The 25,037-nt window shown below is 44.4% G+C and overlaps 1 protein-coding gene across 1 annotated transcript in view; it reads right to left on the reverse strand.

Moving 5' to 3' along the window:
* Window positions 1–22,126, reverse strand: part of KCNJ6 (potassium inwardly rectifying channel subfamily J member 6) — an 89,528-nt gene extending 67,402 nt beyond the window's left edge. The window contains exon 1 of the mRNA XM_065876335.1: window positions 21,214–22,126. Within this exon, the coding sequence (XP_065732407.1) occupies window positions 21,214–22,111 (898 nt within the window). The 5' untranslated portion in view covers window positions 22,112–22,126. The remainder of the gene's footprint in view (window positions 1–21,213) is intronic.
* Between the last annotated feature and the right edge of the window lie 2,911 nt (window positions 22,127–25,037).

Below are 25,037 nucleotides of genomic sequence, written 5' to 3' on the forward strand. Positions count from 1 at the left end.
TCTATTAAAAAGTGTTAATGATCGGGCTTCCCTGGTGGCATAGTGGTTGAGACTCCGCCTGCCAATGCAGGGGACACGGGTTTGTGTCCCGGTCCATGAGGATCCCACATGCCGCGGAGCGGCTGGGCCCGTGAGCCATGGCCACTGAGCCTGCGCATCCGGAGCCTGTGCTCCACAACGGGAGAGGCCACAACAGTGAGAGGCCCGCATACCGCAAAAAAAAAAAAAAGTGTTAATGATCAACAGATGAATGGATAAAGAAGATGTGGTACATATATACAATGGAATACTACTCAGCCATTAAAAAGAATGAAATAATGCCTTTTGTAGCAACATGGATGCAACTAGAGATTATCATCTTAAGTGAAGTAAGTCAGAAAGAGAAAGACAAATACCCTATGATATCACTTATATGTGGAATCTAAAATATGACACAAATGAACCTATCTAGGAAACAGAAACAGGCTCACGGACACAGAGGACAGACTTGTGGTTGCCAAGGGGGAGGGGTGGAGTGGGAGGGTGGGGTTAGCAGATGGAAGCTATTATATACAGGATAGATAAACGACAAGGTCCTACTGTATAGCACAGGGGACTATATTCAGTATCCTGTGATAAACCATATTGGAAAAGAATATAAAAAAAGAATATATATATATATGTACGTATGTATGTATAACTGAATCACTTTGCTGTACAGCAGAAATTAGCCCAACATTGTAAATCAATTAAAGAAAAGGGTTAATGGGTAGGGAGAAACATTCCTATGATACTCTCTGTTGTGACAGCAGGAAATTAATAACATTAATCCAATTTGGAACGCTATCAGATCAACTATTTAAATGTGATAATCTTTCCTTCTGAAATTGACGGTGCCAAGTGCTATGTCATAGGTATTTTCTTGCTTCTTGAGGACAGAATCGATGTTTCAGGCAGCACTCCAGTAATGACTAGTTCAATGACATCTAAGCAGGGGTGGGGTGTAAATACTGTGGTCTCTTGATGAATGTCACCGACTGGGGGGTGGTGTCTCAAATGCCTCTTTCACAAGGAGGGGGCCCCGGGTCGGTACCTGAGCTGGAGGTGAAGGAGCATGTAGGTCTGGGCTGTGATGGATGAGTCCTCAAGACAGAATCCTGGGTGATGGCTTGGACCTGACAGCCGTGGTCCAAATGGCCAAATGCCGTGGGCAAGAAGCAAGTGTGAGGCGAGGTGTGTTGCGTGGCTCTTGGGCAGGACAGGGGAGGCCGGGGCAGCCATACGCAGGGTGCAGGAGCTGTGCATAGAGCGTTGGGCCTCTCTACTGGGCAGACCTGCTTCCCTGAGCCCCTCAGGCAATTGTAAGCAGGAGGGATCCGGGGAGGGTGGATGCCACAGCACAGCTGATAATTCAAAATGAATCGATTGGCGATTTGGGAAGAAAAGCAGAAACCCTATCACGTGAGCTGAAACAGAGCTCCCAGAGCCACAGATGAACACTGTTGGGCCAGCTGCTGGGCCAGCAGCACCCTTCCTGCCAGAGAGACTTGGAAGGGAAGTGTAGGGAAGGTTCCAGAGGGAGAAAGCTCCAAGCTGGGCGGCAGATGTGGCAAGCCCAGGACTCCAGCCTCAGGTAGCCGTGTGCCCTCAGGCTTTCCCTTTCTGAGACGAGGTCGACTGGATCCACGGCTGCCCTGCTGTGTGTTTACCCTGGTGATTCTCACCTTCCCACCCCGATGGCTCTTTCAGCACCTATGAGCTCACGTTCCACCAAAGAGGGAAGGGTTGTGGGGTGTTCTGGGCAAGGGATGATGGGGCACCATAAGGACTTTTCCATACTGTCTGATTATAGAATAAGGAGCCAAGTTTTAGTGGATTTTGCTGTATATAATTTTAGATAAAGCACAACCGATCAAGTGGCAGGTGTGTCAGGGTCTGTGTTCTAGGTGTCAGTGCAATAAAGGTTGCAGACTGTTAGTGAGGATGAAAACACTGTGTCCCTTTATTATCACTCTGATGTGGTCCACAAGGATAGAAGCAGCTTACATGGTGTTATGGCCTCAGCTGTGTCCCCTCCCCCCAAATTCACGTTGAAGCCCCAAACCCCAACATGCCTGTACTTGGACGTGGGTCCTATTCGGAGGAAACAAAGGTTCAATGTGGTCATAAGCATGAGGCCTTAATCCCACAGGATTGGTGTCTCTTTAAGAAGAGGGAGGAAGTCCTCGCTTCCAGCACAAAGAAGAAAGGCCCTTTGAGGGCACAAGGAGAAGGTGGCCATCTGCAAATCAGGAAGAGAGCTCTCACTAGAAACCGAATCTGCCACCACCAGCCCCATCTGGGATTTCCAGCCTCCAGAACTGTGAGAAAATAAATGTCTGTTGTTGAAGCTGCCCAGCCTGTGGTATTTTTAATGGCAGCTCTACACCACTAATACGTGTAGCCTATATATACATAACACCATCATGATGGGAGTGATGCTACGGAGAGAAAGCCACCTAAGATGGGGTCATAAAAAGCACCAGGATTGAGGCATCATGAAAACGCACACCACAACCACATGCAGCCTTGCTACATGCACCCCAAATTTGGTTCTAGGCATTATGGCAACCACAAGGGAGACCTGGCTAGATACAGAACTTACAGCACCCATCACATAAAAGGAAATCAATTCCTAAGCAAAAGTCCAGCTATTCTTAGTGCTATGACATGAAGAAATGTCTCCTGAGAGCTTGCAACAAACTGGTGGGTCTGCGAACTCTAGTCAACATAGCCTTCTAGGAGACACAAGGTCCATTTCACGGGGCTGGTTATACTTCACGCAGCTCAGTAAAACCCTTTTGCAGCGGACTTCTAAGTCCAGGGTTATTCTGTGCTTCTCTGGTAGGTGCAAAAGCTGGGTTATAGACCTTCTGGAAGAATGTGGGGTCTGCATAACTTCAGGCAGTCCTCCCCATATGCTTCACTCCAGACCAACTTTCTGATAAATATTGGAGGAAGTGAGCTCGAGATTTCTCCCTGACAAGTTTCTGGAGTGCAGAGTTTCTGAACTGGTTTAGTTCAGAAACATACATTTAGCAGCCAGCGGAGTTAGGGTAGAATTGACATTTTCCTTTGTAATAGGAGGAGCCTAATATGGCTATCTGTTCTGCACACCTAGTGCCCAAGTCTTGGTGCTAAAGACCATACTCTACTAAACGGAAAAAAATCTTTGGAGAAATGTCTGATTCCATAGCAGGGACTGGAACAACTCAAATGTGAGCCTGGAGCATCTTTTTGTGCCATAAAGGAAGAAAGCCCAAAAGAATTATGGGGAAATGTTCAAAGGATAAGAAGCCTGCCAGTAGGGGGTCCCATTGGCCAAATCTCAAATACTTGGAGCATCACAAATAATTAATGGTAGAAGCAGATTGTAATCCATTGGATAAAATAAGACTCAGTGAGTCCATACTGATATAGGTAGGTAGGTAGATAGATAGATAGGTAATGCAGGGAGAAAAGCTCTTCCTTAGTGTTGAAAGCCAACACCTAAATGTAGAAAGAATCATGGAGTTAGAAAATTGCCATTTGATAGCCATCCTAGTAATAGTTGATTTGGGTAAGAATCATCAACGGATGCTAAAATGAAAGTTTGCCGAGGAACAGGATATTTACATGGTCTCGAAGTGTCTATCCGCAAGATGCTTTTTACAAAGTGAAAAGCAATAACTTTACAATGAAGAAAGCTGGTAGGCACCCCTACCCAACACCACATGCCTCCTGATCTGACGTACAGAGAGGGGCCCGGCTTCACTTCTATTGTATTCTTGTCAAAAATGCAAAACCTGAATCTAACCACAAGGCAACAAGAGAAAAATCCATATTAAGGGACGTTTTACAAAGTATGCGGCCTCTACTCTTCTAAAAAAGTCAGTGTTTGGAAAGTTAAAGGCACACAGAGGAGCTCCACTAGGTCACAGGAGATTGAGACATGACAACAAAGTACAGCCTGTGACTTTCTTTGATAATAAATTATTTGGAAAATTGGCAAAAGCTGAATCGTCTTTAGATTAGATAATAGCCTTGTATCAATATCAATTTTCTGATTTTGATGATTAGACTGTGGTTTTGTAAGGCTGTCTTTGCATTTACAAAATATACACTGAAGAATTTAGGGTTAAAGTGGCAGCTTGTCTACAGTTTACTTTCAAATGGTTTAAAAAATCTCAAGTTCATATACATGCGTAAGCACATGGATCTATGTTGATACCTGTATGTAGATTGAGCAAATGTAGTAAAATGTGGAAGACGGTTCCTGCTGTTCCTGACTCGTGATATATAGCACGGCTAACGGGATCAACGTGGGGATCCGAAATGGGTGAGGGATACTGAGTGTCTATAACTGACCTCATAACAGATTCTGGCCCCGACAATTGTCAAATTGTTAGCAAAGAACTCCTGGCATGTTTGGGATCCATAGGGGAAGCTCAGGAGGTACGCTTGACAGGTCCCCGAGCTATCACCAATGTGCACTGTGGTCTCCTGTTCTCAGTATAGTGCCACGGGGACCGGAGAGAGAGAAGACAAGAAGCTTAGGGTCCACTCGGGAGATGACAATGCCACTTGGAAAAGGAGGGGACATTACAGGACCTGGTCAGGGGTGAGGCTGCGTCATGTGAAGTCCTTGTGGATGTGAAGTCCTTGTGGAGGAAGGGGCGCTTGTTGGACTTTACAGGGTGTGGAGAATTCAGAATGGGAGGAAAAGAAGCCACAGAAAGCAGTGTGGGGAAGACGGGGAACAAAAGCGAACCAGGAGAGAAGCTGAGGCTTTCCCGTGTGTGTTTTCCAGTGAAAATCCATTCTAGGGAAAATGATTTCTGTCAAGGCAAGTTCCAATGTGCAACTGTTTTTCAAGAGTTTGTTATGATTATTCTGAACCAACCTCCTGCGATTAGGTAGCAATACAGCCAAAGCAGGTTGTGGGTCTTGGTGAGGTCTTCCTTCTACCATATTTGGTTGGGTCAATGGCAGTTGTGTTGACAGCAAGTTGTTTGATTGGAGCCATTTCCAATGAATTTGTTAAGGACAACTTTCTTTGTGGACTGAGTCCCATAATCTGATAGAGGGTGGGGTTGTGTGGATGTGTAATTCATAGCAAAGGTTGAGTGTCTTCATTGATGGCTAATCGCTATACGTTCCCCTCAGCCTCCTAAGAAAATGGGAGTGCGAGTGGGAGGGGGCAGAGGGGAGTTGGGACCAAGAAAGGCTCTTTCGGGGTGGAATGGAGTTTAGGGCCTTCAACCTCCAAATGAATTGATGTTAAGAATAAATGTTGACGTAGAAAACAAACTTCTAGTTACCAAAGGGGAACGGGTCGGGGGGGAGGGATAAATTAGGAATTTGGGATTAACAGATACATACTCCTATATATGAAATAGATAAACAACAAAGACCTACTATAAAGCACAGGGAACTATATTCAATATCTTATAATAATGTGTAATAGAAAAGAATCTGTATAACTGATTCACTTTGCTATACACCAGAAACATTGTATATTAACCATACGTCAATAAAAAATAAATCAATAAATACATATTTTAACTTAACAAAAGAACAAATGTTGTTGGGAGAGAGTTATATAACTTTAAGTAGGGGGAGTAATTTTCAGCCAAAGAAAAACAGAGCAAGCACAAAAGGAAGTGTCAGTGCGAACCCTCCCGAAACAAAGATACTCACATTCTTTAATTTTTTTCCCTTTAAACCATGATGTTAATAATAGCACTGTTTACTGATGAATCTCTGCTTTTGAACAGAAGTTCAATTTTAGCTCTCTCTCAAAGGTCAGGAACCCTCTGCCCCCCATTATCTTCTCCTTCTGGGGGATTGCAAATGCAAAGAGCAAATGTAAGTGATTTCCTCTCTCCTGGGTTCTGGCCGCTCCCCCTTCTCCCTGGAGGTGCCATGCTTGCTGCTGTCACTGGTACTTATTATGTGGCACACATCTGAAGTGGGATTCTGGCTGGGAGTACAAGAGCAGAGCTCCTGTACCCGCTGGTGCACCTCCCCATTAAAAATGTTCTCTGTATATACATTATTCCATTTTGTATACTAACTTGTTTTTATGTCCAGTCCCATCGCCTAGAACAGGAGAGAGCTAAAAGCAGTTCTGGCATTTTTAAATGGTTGGAAAATATCCCAAAGGAGAATAATATTTTATGACACGTGAAAATTATGTGTCCATAAATAAAATTTTATTAGGACACAGCCACGGTCCTTTGGAAACATACTGCCTGTGGCTGCTTGAACTCCAAGGCAGCAGAGTTGAATAGTTGTATGAGTAGTTGTAATAGAGACATCACAGAGTCTGAAGTATTTACTACCTGGTCCTTTACAGAAAACATTTTGCCACCCTCCTGCTCTAAAATGTGAGTTCCCTCAGGGCAGGACTGTGTTTGTCTAACTTTGCCCAATGTCAGGTACATGGGAGGTTCTGGAAAATCCCTGCCTGCGGACTGAGTATGCCTCAGCCTCAGACACTTTGCCTGTAGAGTTCTTACCTTCAGAAAGCCCACTTAGGATGCTTCAGATGTGGGCTGGTGTGTCCTGATCTAGCACCTACCCTCATCCTTCATCACTGCAGAAGGTGAGGGGTATATAGTGAGAGACCCTTTATTCATTTATGGATTAGAAACTTGGGTAAAGGAATCTCCCTTTCCCATGATTGGCTCTTCTGAGCTATCTGCTTGGTCCTTCGGCAGAGTGGAGGAGATTTGTGAGCAGAGCCAGACAACATCAGAGGGAAATATCCATGCGTGGGATGAGGGGGAATGAAAGTAATGGGGGACTCTTGTTATGGGAGCCCCATCTCCTGTCCCCACTGAGCCTCCAGTGGACTAGACCTACTTTAGAAAGGGGACCAGAGATATGTCTACTTGGAAGAGCCCCTTGTGTAATTTAAGACCAAATTCTGGGACAAGTTTGCCTTTTGGATCTCTGCTTTAAACTATCTGTATTTACATTGGATAGACTTTATAAGATGCCTGGTGAATATTGGATGGGGAAAGGATCTTGTAAAATAAACAGGCTCTTTAAATAAAAAGTCTTTAATTTTTATTTATTTATTTTTATTTATTTATTATTTTTTTGCGGTACGCGGGCCTCTCACTGCTGTGGCCTCTCCCGTTGCGGAGCACAGGCTCCGGACGCGCAGGCTCAGTGGCCACGGCTCACGGGCCCAGCCGCTCCACGGCATGTGGGACCTTCCCGGACCGGGGCACGAACCCGCGTCCCCTGCGTCGGCAGGCGGACTCTCAACCACTGCGCCACCAGGGAAGCCCTAATTTTTAAATTAAATGATATAACAGCCTCATTGGGAAGGCAGATGTAGTCCTTGGCTCTCAGTAGAGTTGAGATAAGATGGTGCCAGGTGAAAAGGAAATGCTGCCAGGCGTCTAAGACACATTTAGAAAGGCCAGACCTTGCTTTTTACAAAACCATCAATGTATTCATTCTTTTTATTGGGCACCTACCACGTGGTAAATTGTGCTAGTTGTTGGGGTAGAAAAAAAGGGCATAATCTTTATCCTCAAAGTATAGTCTGTTGGGGACACCCAGCCATGTGATCAGTCATCCACAATGCAGTCAGATATCATGGAGATTTGTAGAAGTGCAGGGGAAGCAGAGAGGGAGGATGCCAGAGTTTGCCAAGCAGTCAGGAAGGTTTCACAGGAGGCAGCATTTGCAGGGAGATTTGGTGGGTGAGTAGGGGTTATTGGGAAGATAAATGGAGGAGGATATTCTAGGCAGAGATAATGTCAGCTCATGTGCAGACCCGAGGCAAAATAACCCATGGTGCGTTCAGGAATTTCAGTAGCACAAGCAGGTAGTGGGGAAATTGACAGGGCTCCTGGACAGGTGGCAAGACTGTGACATGCAAACGAGATTGGACTTGATTCTTTACCCAGAAACTACTGAGAATATTTGAGCTGGGGAGTGAGGAGATGGGATCTGTAAGTTACAAAGTTTACTCTACTAATTGCAAAGAGGGTAATTGTAGAAATGAGAGTCTATAATTAGGGAAGTCAGTAAGGAAGCAGTGTAATAGCCCAGAGGGAGAGAGTGGTGCTGTGAACCAGTGCAGTGGCCAAGATGCTGGAGAGGAGAGGACGTTTGGATACTAGAGACGGGTACGAGATGGAATGGATAAGTTTAGCTCGGGCCACCACATACGGTTGTGCAGGTTGTACACTGCACAACTCACTAAATCTAAGTGGTACAGATATATTTATGACACAAATTTCCCAGCAGATGGCAGTAGAGTTGAGGAGGGATGGCTTTTCCTCATTTGCACAAAGGAGCCCAGTGGGCTTGGGGAAATGGTTGGGAGAGAGAAGACTGCAGTGCCCAAGGGAGGGGAGAGCATAAATGACAACCACGTTTCTGACCTGGGCAACCAAAGACTATTGGTTAACACACAAGTCCACAGGATACCATCAGCTGGTGACACGTTCTGCACCGAGTGACAGAGGCACAGTGATGGGAGCTGGTTTCTATCTGGTGGGCAGAGAAGGCCTCCCTGTACAAGAGCTCTGTGCTCAGAACGGAGAGCCCACGTGGCTGCAGCGTGGTGAGTTGGGTGGGAAAGTGGCTGGAGGTGAAAGCAGACAAGCGTGCTGGAGCCAGACCAGAAGGGCCTTGTAGGCCATGGCAGGGAATCTGGATTTTCCAAGTGCAGCCAGAATCCATGGGAAGGTTTTAAGCACGGGAATGACTTGCTCTGGTTTACATTTTTCTTAACATCACTCTGGCTGCTGTGTGCAAAACGGATTTGTGTAGGGTGGTCACAGTTAAACAGGGAGACCCAGTTGAATGCCGTGGGCTCCACATTATGACAATCTGTGGCAGTAGCCACAGAGATAGACATATTTTGGAAGTCACATCTATAGGACTTCTGGACGGTAAGGGCAAGAGATGAATCAAGGATGCTCCCGAAGTTTCTGATGTAAGTCATTACGTGTTTGCTGATGATATTTATGAACATGGGGAAGATGGAGAGGAAAGCAGATTCTAGGGGATGCTAGGATATCTAGTTTCTGCTTTGGTCACATTAGTTGTACAAGTATCTAAATAGAGATGCCAAGTAGGCAGCTGGATCTTTGAATTCAGAGCTCAGGGGAGAGGTTAGGACCAGAGATAGAAATTTGATGTCACATGCGAAAAAGATGGTAATTAAAGCCAAGGTCCTGGCTGAAATAACAGAAAAGGATAATTAATGGAGGCTAGGGCTCTGGATGGAATGGGCCGTGAGATTTTGGGGAAAAGGAGAAATAGCTTGAAGATGAGGATGGAAAGGAGCTTTCACTGAAGAAGGAGGGAAAGCAGAAGTAGTGGTGAACGCTGGGGAAGAAAGGCTGGAGAAGGAAGAAGTGGTCAGCATGTTGATGCAAAGAGGCCAAGTAAGATGGGAATAGAGGGGTGGCCTCTGGAGCTGGCAGGATGGATGTTGTTGGTGTGTGTCAGTGGTGTGCTAGGAATGGTAGCTCATTTGGAAAGGGAAGTAAAACAGTGGTGATGGAGATACAGACAATTCTTCCTAGAAGTAATGTGGGAAAGACCGTTGAGAAATGGGATAGTACTGGAAAGGGACACAGTACCAGGAGAAGTCTAGCTTTGTTTTTGTTTGTTCTCAAAAATGATAGATATTAGGAAATATTTTTATGTTGCTGGAAATAAACTATTAAGAAAAAAATTGATGATGGAGGAAAGAAGATGGTATAGTCTAAAAGTCTTTGAGAGGGCTGAAGGGATGTGGTCCAGGTTTGGCCCCAGGTTGGACAGGGCTCCGGACAGTGGTGAAAGGCCCAGGCGGCGGAGGCGGGGGTGTGGTGGTGAGATAGGGACCGGCGGAAAGGCCAGTGTTCCAGTCTGATTGCTTCTATTTTCTCAGTAAAGTGTGAAGCCAGGTTGTTATCTAAGAGGGAGTGATGTTGCAGGATTGAAGAGAGAGGAGGATGTGGGGCTCATGATCTTGGTGGATGGGAAAATAAAGAGACTAAGCATTTAAATGTAAATGCATATGCCTCGGGTCCATCTGTGGATTTTGTTTCATCATAAGAAGACACCCCAGCCTTCCCTGGTGGCGCAGTGGTTAAGAATCCGCCTGCCAATGCAGGGGACACGGGTTCGGGCCCTGGTCCGGGAAGATCCCACATGCCGCGGAGCAGCTAAGCCTGCGAGCCACAACTACTGAACCTGCGCTCTAGAGCCCGTAAGCCACAACTACTGAAGCCCACGTGCCTAGAACCTGTGCTCCTCAACAAGAGAAGCCACCACAATAAGAAGCCTGCGCACCGCAATGAAAAGTAGCCCCTGCTCGCCAAAACTAGAGAAAGCCCGCACGCAGCAACGAAGACCCAACGCAGCCAGAAATAAATAAATTTAATTAAAAAATTTAAAAAAAAGGAAGACACCCCAGGGCGGGGCCCATGAGAAACACTGAAGGCCATGGCACATTTTTGCCTAACATCTTCCCCGTCTCCTGTTTACTAGGCCATCTCCTGCCCAGGTTACAGATGCTCCTCGTTCATGAGATGCCCCCTTCCACCTGGGTGAACATGTATTGGAGTGAACTCAAGGAAAGGAAGTGCCACTGTGTCATTCCACTCTTCAACATGGCAATAGAGGACACTTTGATTTGCTGACACGGGAGCTCCAAGTGCACCCAGCTAGTCTCTTTGATGTCAGGAGTGAGCATTTCTGGTCACAGGTGAGGCTTTTGCGAAGTCATCCACCAAACACAGGGGGTGACTCTGTGCCAGGTCCCCGCAGCAGCAGAGGCTTTGAGCTGGTACTGGAGACATCCCTGCCCTTCCTTGTTCTTGGTCTGGTTTGCTGATGGCCAGTGAAGCTGCCAGCCTCCTCCCAGGTAGCTGTGACCCATCTGTTTTTAGCTTCATGAATGTGGCTTCTTTCTTCCCCCAGCCTTGGGGGCTGACACAGGATCTGCAGGTGAGGCTGGACATGCTGAGGTCCCTCTGGGTGAACATAAAGGACTCATGCTGTAAAGACCCAGGGAGGTGTTTGGAAATCTTTCTTGCCCCATGTTGGACCTTGTGGGTTCTTAAGGGTTTCTGTAAGAATCGTAGACATTTTGTTTTGCAGTGTCATTTTTGTTCTCCTTAGGTTGTACACCTTTTCCAACTTTGGGGAGAGAGACAACATATATAACCAAGTATCTAAAGCAAATACTTTATGACTAATACTTTGTTACTACTTTAGCTCTCTGAGTTGTATTAAAGATACTTCATTGAGGGCCGATGTGAATGTAGCACTAGTTCCTTTCAGGCTCAACATTCAGTCTTGTCTCCTTGGAGCTCCCTGCTGTGTGCTCTTCTCTAATATCATTACCCACCAGCCTCTCCTTTAACCATCAGCTTTCACAGATTTCTATTAATATTCACCCTATAGGGCTTCCCCGGTGGCACAGTGGTTGAGAGTCCGCCTGCTGATGCAGGGGACACGGGTTCGTGCCCCGGTCCAGGAAGGTCCCACATGCCACGGAGCAGCTGGGCCTGTGAGCCATGGCCGCTGAGCCTGCCTGTCCGGAGCCTGTGCTCCGCAATGGGAGAGGCCACAACAGTGAGAGGCCCACGTACAGCAAAAAAAAAAAAAAAAAAAAAAAAAATTCACCCTATAGAAACTATGCTTGAGAAAATGTAAAAGAAAATGTATTTACTTCGCAAATGTTTAATTAAAATCGTCTAAGGATGGCCTCAGTGACAAGAGAAAAATTATCATCATCCTCAAACCCCCAAAAGGGTCTTATTGGATGTTTTGCAGTGAAATGGAAACCCCAACAGGGTTTACTTGGGCTGGTCAAAGCCTAAATCGTTTTATTATTGTGATTTCTGGCAGGAAGCTCAGTGTCAAAATTGATTCTTCCCTTTCAGTGTTAAACTTTCTTTTTTTTCTCCCCTAAGGGTTTTGGCACTGGCTGCTTGGTTGCACTTTGGGTTATACTTGGCATGGCACCAGGCTGTTTTAGATGGGGTTGGCCCAGTGTCAAGTGGCATGGTTGCCTGATAACGTAGAACTGGGCAGAATCTGAGAGTATGAACAAGTAGGTGCCCTTTCAAGAGACTCAGGGCCAACTGTTATGAAAGAGCAGATTGCCTGTACCTGCCTCCTGCGGTCTGGTGAGGGGAGCCTGATGGGGAGGCCAAGGCCAGTAATCGAAAGGGAATGTATCATTGAGCGGTAATTGTCCACACACTAATGACCTTTCATCAATAACCACTACTTTCAGTGTGCTATTGTGTACTATGCCTTCCCTGGAGAGGCGCAAGGGAGACAGACTGGGAAGGTGGGCAGCCCTGAGATGGAATCTTGCCTTACTACTTCACCAGTTGTGTGACCTCGGGCAAGTTACTCTCCCCAACTCCCTACTCCAGAATCAACCTCCTCATTTGTTAAATGGGGATGGTATCTACCTTTCAGAATTGCTTTGAGGATTGAAAATAATATATGGAAAGCATCTAATAAAGCAATTGGCATTCAATAGGCACCTAATGAATGACGGATGAGAATAGTATGATTTACAGAGTCATAGATTCACTCTCTAAATTTATTGAGCACATACTATGGTCCCATGATGAATGACTTGCCTGTATTATCTCATGGAATCTCCTTATAAATATAAGTATCATTCCCATTTTTCAGAATGGAAAAAGGTTTGGTGAAGTTAAGAAAAGTGATGCGTCCAATCACATGGACAGTCGGGAGTGGAGGCAGAATTTGAATTCAGCCTGTCTGACCTCAGAGTCTTAAGCAGTGAACAGAGAGCTTAAAGGAGGGAGGAGAAGCTTTGCAAAGTAGCTAGACAAAAATTTATTTCATGGCAAGTCTGGGGCTGTGAGCAGTATACAACAGCCAACCTGTCAAAATGTTTGCATGAAATTTTGTGTCAGGCCAAAGAGGTTAGTTAATATTGTGGTAACAAACAACCCAAATTTCAGTGGCTTAACCCAACCTAAGGTTATTTCTCAGTCATGCTACAAGTCCCAAGTGAGCCGGCAAGGGTCTTCTCTTCAAAGCCGGTCAAGGGTCCAGAATGATGGAAACTTCACTGTGACATGTGCTTCCGTGAGAACTACAGAAAGGAAGGGAATTATCCTGTTTAGCTTGTAAGGTTTCCAGCGGCGTGATACCCATGACATATGCATATACTGTTGGGACAAATGTAAGTCACATGACCGTGTCCAACAGAAACAGGGAAATGTGATCCTGACATGTGTTTAGAAGGACGAAAGCTGGACATATTTCACAAACAACACTGATGACTACCACATATTTTAAAAACCCTAACTTGCAAAAAGTTTTTAACTTGGTCTAGGGGTTTTCAAAACCACTTGGGTACCTGTGGTAGATTGTATTATTTTGTTCTGAATTATTTATTCCAAGTCCCTGTGAGAGAATTACATTTCCCCATTCCATGGACATCAGGCACTGCCATATGACTTGCTATGACTAATAAATGGCAAGCAGAAGCGAGGTGTTTTGTCATTTCTTTTTTCTCCCTGCCATGAGAATGGCATGTCCTAAGTAGGGCTGCTCCTTTTGTCTGTATCTTGGAGTCAACAGGATGTGTGAACAGAGTTGAAACTGACATGTAATAGGAATGAGAAATAAACCTTTGTGCTTTAAGCCCTTGGAGGTATTTGTTACTGCAACATGCCTAGCCAAACCAGACTGTACAGTATCTTTTATCATTCTCAGTAAATAGAGAACAATGGAATTGGCCATATAGAAATTCACATTTACTGTCCACTTTGTTGAAGTATATCTATACTTTCACGCAGGAGTATCTCTAAGGGCTTATTATGTAAATAAATATTATTCAGTTGAATTAACAGCACAAAAATACATTCTCCAAATTGGGGCATCAGCTGACACCAGAGCATTCTTATAAAAACCTAGGAGGGGGACTGGGGACATAGAAATCTTGTTTTCAAATGCAGACTCTTGGTCCTGTCCTCCCTGAGCAGCTGCCTTAGAAGACTTGAGAATAATCTATATTCATGTCCCCTTTGGGCAGAAATTATAATGATGAAATGTTACTATCTATAGGAATGCAAAGTCTATTCTGAGCCCAGTGATCCTCATTAATTCAGAGCTCATCATTCGTGGTAGGTAACTGGGAAGAGGCCAGGCTGGCATTTACTCTCACGTTGTGAGTGTGCATTTCTTGCACTGGCTATCGCAGGTTGACATTTGCCATTTTGACTGTTCAGAGTGCCTTCTGAGGAGAGTCAGTTGTCATCGTGTGGAGACACTAGCTGCACAGTCCCTGGAAACAGTGGAGCCAGTCCCTGGGACTGACCCTCCCAAATGCCTGGCTTCCCTCCTCCCTACTGCATTTCCCCTTTGCAGTCTATGGGGGAAGGAATGATCTGATCTAACAGAATCCGTGAAGCTGAAAGGTCACCAACGATGTAGGTACCATTGCTGTTCCCATTTTAGAGGGGCAAAACTGAGGCCTTAGAGAATTTAAGCAAGACAGTGAATACAGCAACTGTGGTTTGAACCCAGGATTGCCTGACAGTATAAATGACACAAAGAAGTACAGATAAGCTGAGCTATGGCCAAGAGAGATTACTTTTAAAAAAGAGGAGTACTAAATAATTAATAGAACAACCAAACTCACTTACAAAGTGAGTTGGTGTAAAACACAGGAGCAAGGGTGTGCTTAACTGGGGAAGAAGCCCCTCTGGCTTCTGGCTGTTTAGCTATTTAGCAGAGGGGTGTGTGTGTGTGTGTGTGTGTGTGTGTGTGTGTGTGTGTGTTTATGTATGTGTGTGTGTTTGCATGTGTGAATAAGTTATATGGTTTTCCCCAATGATCCTCTTCTGGTCATTAGAAATTGTCAGGTAGAACTGCTTCACTGGCATCATGCCGTCAGCACTCATATTAGTGAATGCCCTGGGAAATAATAAAGCTCGATTTATTTAAGGATGCACTAATTAGAGGCTTCCCACTCTTTGATACTCATCTCTTAATCTGAATGGTGCAGTTTCTTCCCAACGTGAGTACTGACTTCAGAGTTTGAGTCAGAGCTAACTTTTAGATGCTAGTCTATTTTTTACCTTGGGTTTGAACTTTAAATTGTATATATTGTTCGGCCATTCCTGACTTCTACTGAACATCTATTTTATGAGCTCCTCACAGCCCATTTGGAGAAGGAAGAACAATGGATTTTCTGCTATTGATGTTTTAATAATGAAAAGTTTGATAATTATCCAGTATTTTTGTCTTTTCAACCACAATAGTATATGGTGACCTCAATACACTGCTATCTAAGTTATGAGATCCTAAGTGCCTTCTAAGTTATGAGAAATGTTTAACAGAGGTATAATGTTTAACAGAGTTACAGTATCTTTCTTCTAGAGGGGCGGTGGAAAAGTATAAAATTCTATGTGTGCTCTACTGCATCCAGCCTCAGATTGTTAGGACCAGAATAGTGTCCTCAAACTGCTTAGAATCACAAAAAGTTTACCATATTTAGGGAGCAGGTATTATCAGTTTTTATCCAGTCACTGACACTACTTCGGTATATTATATTGAGGTAGGCATTTGGGAGGAAGCCCTGAATAAATCACCTGAACCTAATGCTCGAAGAAGAAAGGATGGTTGGATTTCTTGATGTTGATGAGTGGTAGATTTCCATCCAGGAAAAATAAATTCACATGTCTTTGAATTTTTTAAATTGCGCCTTATAGAGATTTACCACGAGATTTTCACCCAAGATCTTAGCATTCCAGATCTTATCAATTAACTCTTTTCCTAGGCTAGGTAGTTGGGGTTACAACTCTTAAAAGAAAAATGGTAAATCTGGAGATAATGACTTGCCAGTGGAGAGACTAGCAGCTACTTATCTAAAGGGGAAAATAAGATTTGAAAAATACAATGGCTATGAAATATCATTAGTAGAAACAGCTTAAATGTACTGTGATGCTAACCCTCAACCATCTTAGCTGAGAAGTGCCACCTTTTCAAACTCTGTGATCTCATATTCTCCTCTGTTATAGTGAAGTGGCATTTTGACTATGGCGAAGAAAAGTGGTTCTTGGAAATCAGATTTGACAGAACATTATATTCTTCCAGGAGTATTTTTGTAGACGGTGCTTATTGAATTTTGATTTCAGAACAGTTTTGTGGCAGATCTCATTTTAATATATGCTTGTTAAAAATTCATGTGAATGTAATAAAGAATTTTAAAATGAACTGATAACATTGGAGACCGAAAGAGAAGCCTTAAAGAAAAAGAGCTAATGATGGGAGAAAAGAGAGCCTGTCTGCATGTTAAATACCAGTCATCTTTTCGGGTGCATGCTCTGCAGAATCTTCACGAACCAACAGCATTCATGATGCAAAGAGCACTGAACTTGGAGGCTGGACATCATCAGTGGTTTAGGGTTTCAAGGTCTTGCTCTGCCCGTAACTATCGCACCTTAGCCAGCTCGCTAGTTTTGCTGGGCATCCATGTCCTCACCTGTAAAGTAATTAAGAATAGGGCGAAGACTCTTGCAACTCAAAAATCCTGTGATGTGATTTATGTGACTAAGCTCTCCTCGTGTGAATAAAGAACTGAGCTTTCCTGTGGGGAAGGATGGCTTGCCCTCACCTACTTCCGGTTTGCTTGCCTACTTCTGGCACACACTCCCCCTCCTCCATGGTAACCCATAGATACTGACGTCTGGACAGTCAGCCCTGCTTCCTCATCTACAAAATGTTATCTAGTATATCTTCACTAAGTTGGCTTCCTCCCACCCTCCACTTTCCCCAGCTTTCTTCGTAGTATATAAATATTTCAGAAACTCTCTTCTTTGAGAAAAACTTGAAAGATAAAAACCCCACAGGGATGGAAGGGGAGCTCATAGACTAAGGCTTGGAAGAGATCTCAGCCGATAACAGTGTGTTAACCTGATTTGGATTCAAACAGCAGATTTAAACAAAACTTAAAAAGACATTTATGAGACAAATGGAAGTCAGAGCACTTAGTAGATATTGGATCTTAAGAAATGATCATTAATTGTTTTAGGTGTCACAACAGTGTTATAGTTATGTTTTTTAAATTAATTAATTTAATTTTATTTATTTTTGGCAGCACTGGGTCTTCGTTGCTGCACACAGGCTTTCTCTAGTTGTGGCGAGCGGGGGCTACTCTTTGTTGCGGTGCGCGGCCTTCTCATTGCGGTGGCTTCTCTTGTTGTGGAGCACGGGCTCTAGGCGCATGGGCTTCAGCAGTTGTGGCACATGGGATCAGTAGTTGTGGCTCATGGGCTAGAGCACAGGCTCAGTAGTTGTGGCACACGGGCTTAGTTGCTCCGCAGCATGTGGGATCTTCCGGGACCAGGGCTCGAACCCGTGTCCCCTGCATTGGCAGGCGGATTCTTAACCACTGCGCCACCGGGAAGTCCTACAGTTATGTTTTTAAAAGAGTCCTTATCTTTTAGAGGCATATTGATATATTTGCAGGTAAAATATGATGCTGGAGGGGCAGTTAGTGAGTGGGTGACACAGATGAAACAAGTTTGGCCATGAACTGACAATTATAGAAATTGAATGATGGGTACATGGGAGTTGATTATAGGATTTGGTCTACTTTTATATAAGTTTTATAGTTTCCATAATAAAAAATGCAAAAAAAAAAAAGCTTAAAACAGATAATCAGGAAGGACCTACTGTATAGCACAGGAAACTCTACTCAATATTCTATAATAAACTATATGGAAAAAGAATCTGAAAAAGAAGAGGTATATGTATATGTATAACTGAATCACTTTGCCATACACCTGAAACTAACACAACATTGTGAATTGACTATACTCCGATATAAAATAAAAATTAAAAAAAAAAAGCTTAATGGGATTCATTCTAAGGAGACATATTTGCTGAGGTGTTGGAAAGGGCTGCCTGTCATAGTTGCATAATCGTTGGGGGTAAATATGGAAGTTCATCAATCAGAAAGCCTATAGTGAGGAGCTGGCTGGCACCGGGCCCAGCTCTGTGTGGCTGTCATCTAGCCTCTATGCCAATTTGCCCTCTATAAATAACAGTCTATATGAATGCTTTACTATTTAAGGCACACTTGCCACAGCTGCTCGGCATGTTTGTTTACGTAGCTATGAACACTTCTGTAAACATCACTATCTCCAAATTGCCCCTGTGTCAGGAACATAAAGGGCCCCCTTTAAAAATATATTTATGGGATGAGACACGGCCAGTTCCCAGATGTCTGGGTGGCTGGTGTCAGAATTTTCCAGGGTTTGATTCATTTTCAAAAATAGAACCACATGACTGGAAGGTTCTTGAGAGGTGACACATCCCCCTGACTTGGGGCAGGACCAGACCGAAACCATCCACCAAGAACGTGGGTCTGTCTTTTGTGGGTGTGAGTCTGTCTTTTATGAGGCCAGAGAACTCACTGAATGAAGGACTGGGGCCAGGACCTGCAGAACATCAAAGGTGGGCAAGACTCACCTCCCGCCTTCAAGGAGCTTACTCCCATTTTCTAAAGACAAGCCTGACCCTGAGTGATGTGACAAAGCAGGCTTGGGGCAGCACAACTGGGGTGGGCATATTATGTGTCAACCAGCTGGCCTGTGATGGGCCTGAGCACCCAGTGCACTAAAGGACCTGCCGGGTCAGCCTACTGCGTGGTAGCTTGGATCCCCAGAAAATACCACGTCGGGGTCGCTGTGTGCCCACAACCTGCAAGACAGAAAGAGGGAGGGCATCGCATGGAGGTTGCAGTGGTGGCGATGGTGAGGCTCGTCCTTGAAAGAGGCATCCTAACTGAGGTCACTGAGAGTAGTTTCAGGTCAACTAAGACATATTTGAAAGAAAGCATGAGTCAAGCAGAGGCCCCTTTGTGTCAGCTTGCGGTTTTCACGGCTCCTGATTTCCCATCTAGCCTTCCAATGAATAATTAGATCCTTGTGAATCTGTTTTCCTTAGGGTGCATTTGGTCCACATCTATTTTTTTCCTGTGGCTTTGATTCATTGAAACATTCCCCCCACCCCAAGGGCCTACTTAATACCCATAAATCCCAACTGTGCTTTTCATTCACAAAGAAAAAAAGTGTGCCTCGTTAAATTAAGAGATGAGATGTGCTGGAAAGACTGAACTCTACGAATCCTATCAGGAAAGGATAAAGACGTGTCCAGCTTCCAGACAAACCCAGAACTTTCTAGAGCACTCTTTCCTCCACTTTCCAAAAATTAGAAAATTATTACTTTTAGAAAGTTAATAGTGGTTGCCTTTGATTCTTTTTTTGCTGGCAAGTACCCAGTTTTCTCTATGAAAGCAGTAGAAAGGCCACCGAATGCTCAGAGGTATCCCTAACAACCAACAAAAGGATGTTCCCCTATTTGGAAAGGCTCAGTCATTACAAGCTATCTTCAGAAAGACAGGGTCTGCCCCAGGGAGAATTCCGACTCAGAGACATCACAAAGGTAAGTTGCTTATTCCGGACTGACTTATTTTTAGAGCTTGGGTTTTGATTTGAGGGAACACAGCTCCTGCAATTCGAAGCTCAGATTAACACCAGTAAACAGAGGGTACGTCTCCACTGGCTTTTGCTTCTTGAGCTCAGAGACCGAAGGAGAACAAGGCTTGTCCGCTCCCCTCCCTTCTGTCCTATCCGGAGAGTTTATAGCGAGAAATCTAATATTAAAAGCGCATCATAAGTGGTCAGTTTATGCTGCCAGAGACTGTATCTCAGTGGCCACCACTAGGGGGACCCAGAGTCCAGGTGCTTGGCCGAGGTGGGAGTAGTTTCTGGTCTGTGGGAAAATGACGGAGCTCTCTCATTGAGTTGGTTTCTCCCCGCCCTCCTCCCCCCTCCTTCCTCCTCCCTCCCCTCACACAACTATTGGCTCACGAGGGCACCCCAAAGTCAGGCTCAGGGTACAGATAGCCCAGTGCACATGTGCAGCACTTATTTATAATTTCACAATGATTGTTTTAGATGTTCCTTTTGCCTTATGCAAAGGATCACACTTCACGCAAAGTCTTTTACTCACATTTTCATTATTTGTTGCATTTTTAAAAACTATTGCAAAAGTTTTTACCGCTATAAGAGAAATTTGTTAGAGGTAATGACTTTGCCTGTTGGGTCCAGGGAGGCTGAGACATGGGAGCAATGACTTTCATTTGATGGATGACTGAGGTCAGGGTGGATGAAGAGTCTGGGGTCTGGCTGGTGGCCGTGCATTTTCAGATTGTGTAAACCTACCTTGAGCCTCAAGTTGAAGACCTCAAAGCACAGAAGGGCAGATTGTATAACTAAAGAGGATCCCAAGACTAATGACTCAGAAGAATAGTAAAGCAAAGCTTGAATTAGTGTTCTAGTTTATACTTTTCCTACAGGCACTATTGTTAGCTTAAGGCAGAGTTTATGGCTCTATTTCATAGAAAGTTACAGATAAATACAGGCAGAACCTCCTTTGCTCCTGGGATGTGTAACACGTATGGAAAATATGAGTGAAGACTTCAATAAAAACAGACCATTTCTCTATTTTTAGAACAGATCATCTTTGTTAAAATACACCAGTAGTTAGCTGTTCAAAGCAGATGGGTCAATAGGATTATGATGAGTGGATATCAATATTTTTTCTTTCCTGTTAGAGTTATTTACTGGGTCTGCATTATTATATCTACTGGGGATTTGGCAGGTAGAGTATAAAGAAAAGATACCAAGTGCTCACTTGATATAAAAGAAAAAGCAAGGCTATGGGTCTTGCAAATGGCTCCCAAAGAAGGGGCAAAATTGTATTTTTATTAAAGCAATTTGTCAGGCTTCCTTTGAAAGGCTTAACTTCTTCCTCCTGGCTTGACAATAAATAACCTCAAGTATTTAATTTAAACAATGCTTTAAAACCATCTAAAAATTGCTTTAGAGAGAGATCAAATTTTAATTTAAGTAAATATTTGAAAATTTAAAATATATTAAGAGGTATTTTAAAAAATTGTTTATTAATTTATTTTCCCAAGAGCTTTTAAAAAGCTAAATTGTTAGACTTTGTGGTGGACATACTTAAGGTTATAGGCCACATACTACTTCATGAATAAAGAGGTGGCGTCAATAAGTGAGTGAGGTTCAGTTTTCCATATTTTGTCAAAAATAAGAATGTGAGGTTCAGTTTAAAATGAGCATCAATCCTACAGATACCCCTGGATGGAGCACACCTTACCTGTAGCTTCCACCATGCCTTCTAGGATGACCACGATTTCCAGTTCCTCTTTGGGCAGCTGGGCCTTGGAGATCTCCCAGAAAGGACTCTGTTGGTTAATTTCGTGGCTAATGATGAGTGGTGATACCAGAAAGAGACGGTCATCGCCGGTGTAATACCCTACGTTGATATCCGTCTGGTTCAAGGGGATGAACTCCCCCTCTGAGGTCTGTTTGGATTTGATCAACTTAGCTCTGATGGAAGCCTCCACGATGTGGGAATTCCTCAGATCCCCTACGCGAAACATCAAGCACAGTTTCCCATCCCTCATGGAGATCACCGCATGGGTGGAAAAAACCAGGGTCTCTGCCCTCTTCTTGGGTTGTGATATTTTTACAAACATGCATCCCACCATGAATGCATTGACAATAGACCCCAAAACAGATTGGATTAAGAGGAGAATAATTCCCTCTGGGCACTTGTCTGTGATGACCCGATAGCCATAACCAATGGTGGTTTCTGTCTCTATGGAGAATAAAAAAGCAGAGACGAACCCATTGAGGTTGGTGACGCAAGGAGTCCATGAAGGGTCCTCTATGTGGTCCATGTCTCCTCGGATGTATGCAATTAGCCACCAGATCATTCCAAAAAAGAGCCACGTCACTGTGTAAACCATGACGAAAATCAACAGGTTGAATCTCCACTTGAGGTCTACTAAGGTGGTGAAGATATCGGTCAGGTAGCGATAGGTCTCCCTCACGTTGCCATGGTGGACGTTGCACTTTCCATCTTTCCGCACGTACCTCTGGATTTTCCTTTTGGTCCGGTCTCGGCTGATGTGTCTTGGCAGGTCGTCCCTGGCCTGCTTAGGCAACTTTGGCTGGTGAATGGCCACAGGGCTCTCAACATCCTGGTCCATGGAGTCACCCTCCAGGACATTAGCTGGTGGTTTGGAAAAAAGAAAAGAAAAGCTGAATGAAAAGCTGGCTCTTTGGAGGTCATGGAAATCCCACTGTGGATGGAATATGGTAGGAAACCATCATTTGACCATTTGTGTAGCTATTAACAGTGTAGATGAAGGCTTTTTTGGGGGGTGCCATCTGAATGGGTTGCCTTGGACTCCTGGCCTCTGTGATCTAGTTTGTGTAAGGACTTCACCACCCTTCTCACAGGGACAGAGCTTAACTGCTGTGAAATTGTCTCCCTGCCAGCAAGTTCTAAGAGTCAGCTTTTACAGTGGGATGTGTCCACATTCTCTCTGAGATGCTGTGGTATGTGAGAGGCAGTGCACTCTGGATAAAGAAATGTTTAGATTCAGACAGTATTTGGTCTACCACTCAGCAACTGTGGGCTCCTGGTCATGCTATCAGTTATGGACCAAACTGTACCTCCACTCCACCCCCAAATATGTTGAAGCCCTAACCCCCAGTGTGACTGTATTTGGAGATGGGGCTTTGAGGACATAATTAAGGTGAAATGAGGTCAGAAGGGTGGAGCCCTAATTCAAGAGGATGAGACACCAGGGGTGTGCACACAGAGGAAAGGCCACGTGAGGACACAGTGAGAATACAGCTGTCTGTAAGCCAGGAAGAAAGGTCTTCCAAACCAACCGAGGTCACCAGAAACCAATCTTGCTGGCACCTTGATCTTAAACTTCCAGCCCCCAGAACTGTGAGAAAATAAATTGCTGTTGTTTAAGCCCCCCAGTCTGTAGTATTCTGTTATGGCAGCCTGAGTAGAACAATAGACTATTAAAATTCACTGATTGATCCTCAGTTTTCACATTTACAAAATGGTAATCATGATAGCCAATTCATAGGGTTGTTATAAAGTTAACATGTGCATTATATGTGCCTGCATGGAACAGACATGTAATAAACATTCTTTTGTAATAAATTGTTCCTTTGCCACTCTCCTTATATTTAGGGGCAAGAATTTTGAGGGAACTCTTTAAGGTGTCAGTCAAATTTCAGTTTAAAAAAAATTCTGGATTTTATTGGTAAGTATGCATGCATTTTACCCTAATGGTTGATGCAATGCCAAGGTTAAAAAATGTGTGGGGGAAATGTTCTCTCTCTTTCTATGTGTTTACACATTTCATTTGGTTTCTGCCTCAACATTTAACATCTGCAGTTTTGGCTTGCGGTTATTTTATTCCTCATGGCCTTCATGATTAATGCATCGGTACAATCATTTGATGACGAAGCATTAGGAAAACTCTCCCAGAATCCGAGTGCAAAGGGGCATTTGGAACTGATGCTGCTGTGAAATACATATAAACCACTGTATGAAATTACTTGTTTAGCCAATAATTTCAAAGCTTTCTGAAAGTTTTATAAGCAGTTTCTTCCCTCAGGCTTTTATTCTGTGTCATTTGACTTTGCCGTGCATTTTCTCCCTTTGGTTAAGGGAGAAACACAGTCCGTTGAGAAAAAACGTTTATCTGAATAAGAAAACAGCTGGGGATGGGACTTGAGTGGTACCAACTTAACTTATGGATTAACCTTGCTCATGGTTGGATAGTTTCCTTAATTATCAATCCCATTGATCCGGTTTTAGACTTCAGCACAAGGAAGAGGCAGCATTTGGTCTGCAAGCTTGATGTTTGGTCCGATAGCATTGACTTTAGATCACTACCCTCAGTAACTCTTCATTTGTAAATAAAACCTTGCTTTTGTTTCAAAGCAGATACCAGGACAGGAGTCGAAGGAAGCAGCTGAGAGTGGGACAGGATGGAGGGGGTTGGGGTATTTGGATGGAGGTCACGGAGAATGTCCCGGCTCACTGCAGGCACCCCTGGCAAGGTGGGATGTTTGTGGCCCAGGGGGCCGCATGTCCGAGCTCTCGCTGCTAAGTTCGGCCTGAGAGGGAATCTCTAACTGTGACTTCACGTGGGCTGATTTTGGCTCAGGATCGGCCAGCGTGGAGCGGCCTTGTCTGCAGAGCTGCAGTGTGGTCTGGCTCTGGCCCAGGTGAGGAGCTCGCTGCCTGTGCAGAGTCACCCTGGGTTCTTGTTTCCACGGGGTGGGAAGTGGAAGAAGGGGGTTTGTCTGAATAGCTGACTCCCAACAGTCTTCTGCCATTTTCCATGCTTTAACATTTCATGGTGGCAACCTACACATACCCCAGCCCCCAGTGTGAAGCTGTTTTCTCCATTTTCTGGCTCAGTTGTAACCTTCCTGTCTGAAGGGTTAATGGAGGAGTAGAGATAAGTGCTCTGGACAGTCTCGGGAGCCTGCCAGTTGATCCTCCAAATCCATTTTTTCCCTTTTCCTAGCTCAGGACTGGACCACGTTTCCTGGCCTCCTTTGCATTGAGGAGTGGCCACGTGCTGAATCCTGGATCATCAGGAGTGGGTGTGCCCTTCTGGACCAAGGCCTGAAATAGTGGGTGTGTCCCCTCCTATGCCCTTGCCCCTTCTACGAGGGATGATGGAGTCATGAGGTGGAGGGGCCTGGGTCCCCAGCTGGTGGCAGAGAGCTGCCATCCAACTAGAAACAAGAAAAAAAAATTGTGTTTGAGCAGCTATGTATTTTGTGTCTGTTATCAAATTGAGCCTTCTGTCTAATTTTATGGGCAGCAGTATTGACATGGATAAGCAGACAGAAGAGTTCTCAGGGGGCTGGTGTGGGAAAGAGCAGGGAGAGAGGAAGAGAGTGAAGATGGGGTGTTTGGGTTTGGTGTTTTTGAAAAGAAACAGGGATCCAAAAATGGAGTCACTTGTGCTAAGCTCTACATCAGTCAATGGGGACTGAATACCTATCCAGGTTCAGTCCCTCCCAGGGATGTGACCTTTTACCAGTCAGTCTGGAATTTTCTGGCCACAGATGAGGTAGCCTACCACA

Source organism: Phocoena phocoena, chromosome 4 (genome assembly GCF_963924675.1).
Source record: "Phocoena phocoena chromosome 4, mPhoPho1.1, whole genome shotgun sequence".
In the NCBI taxonomy this organism is placed as follows: domain Eukaryota; kingdom Metazoa; phylum Chordata; class Mammalia; order Artiodactyla; family Phocoenidae; genus Phocoena; species Phocoena phocoena.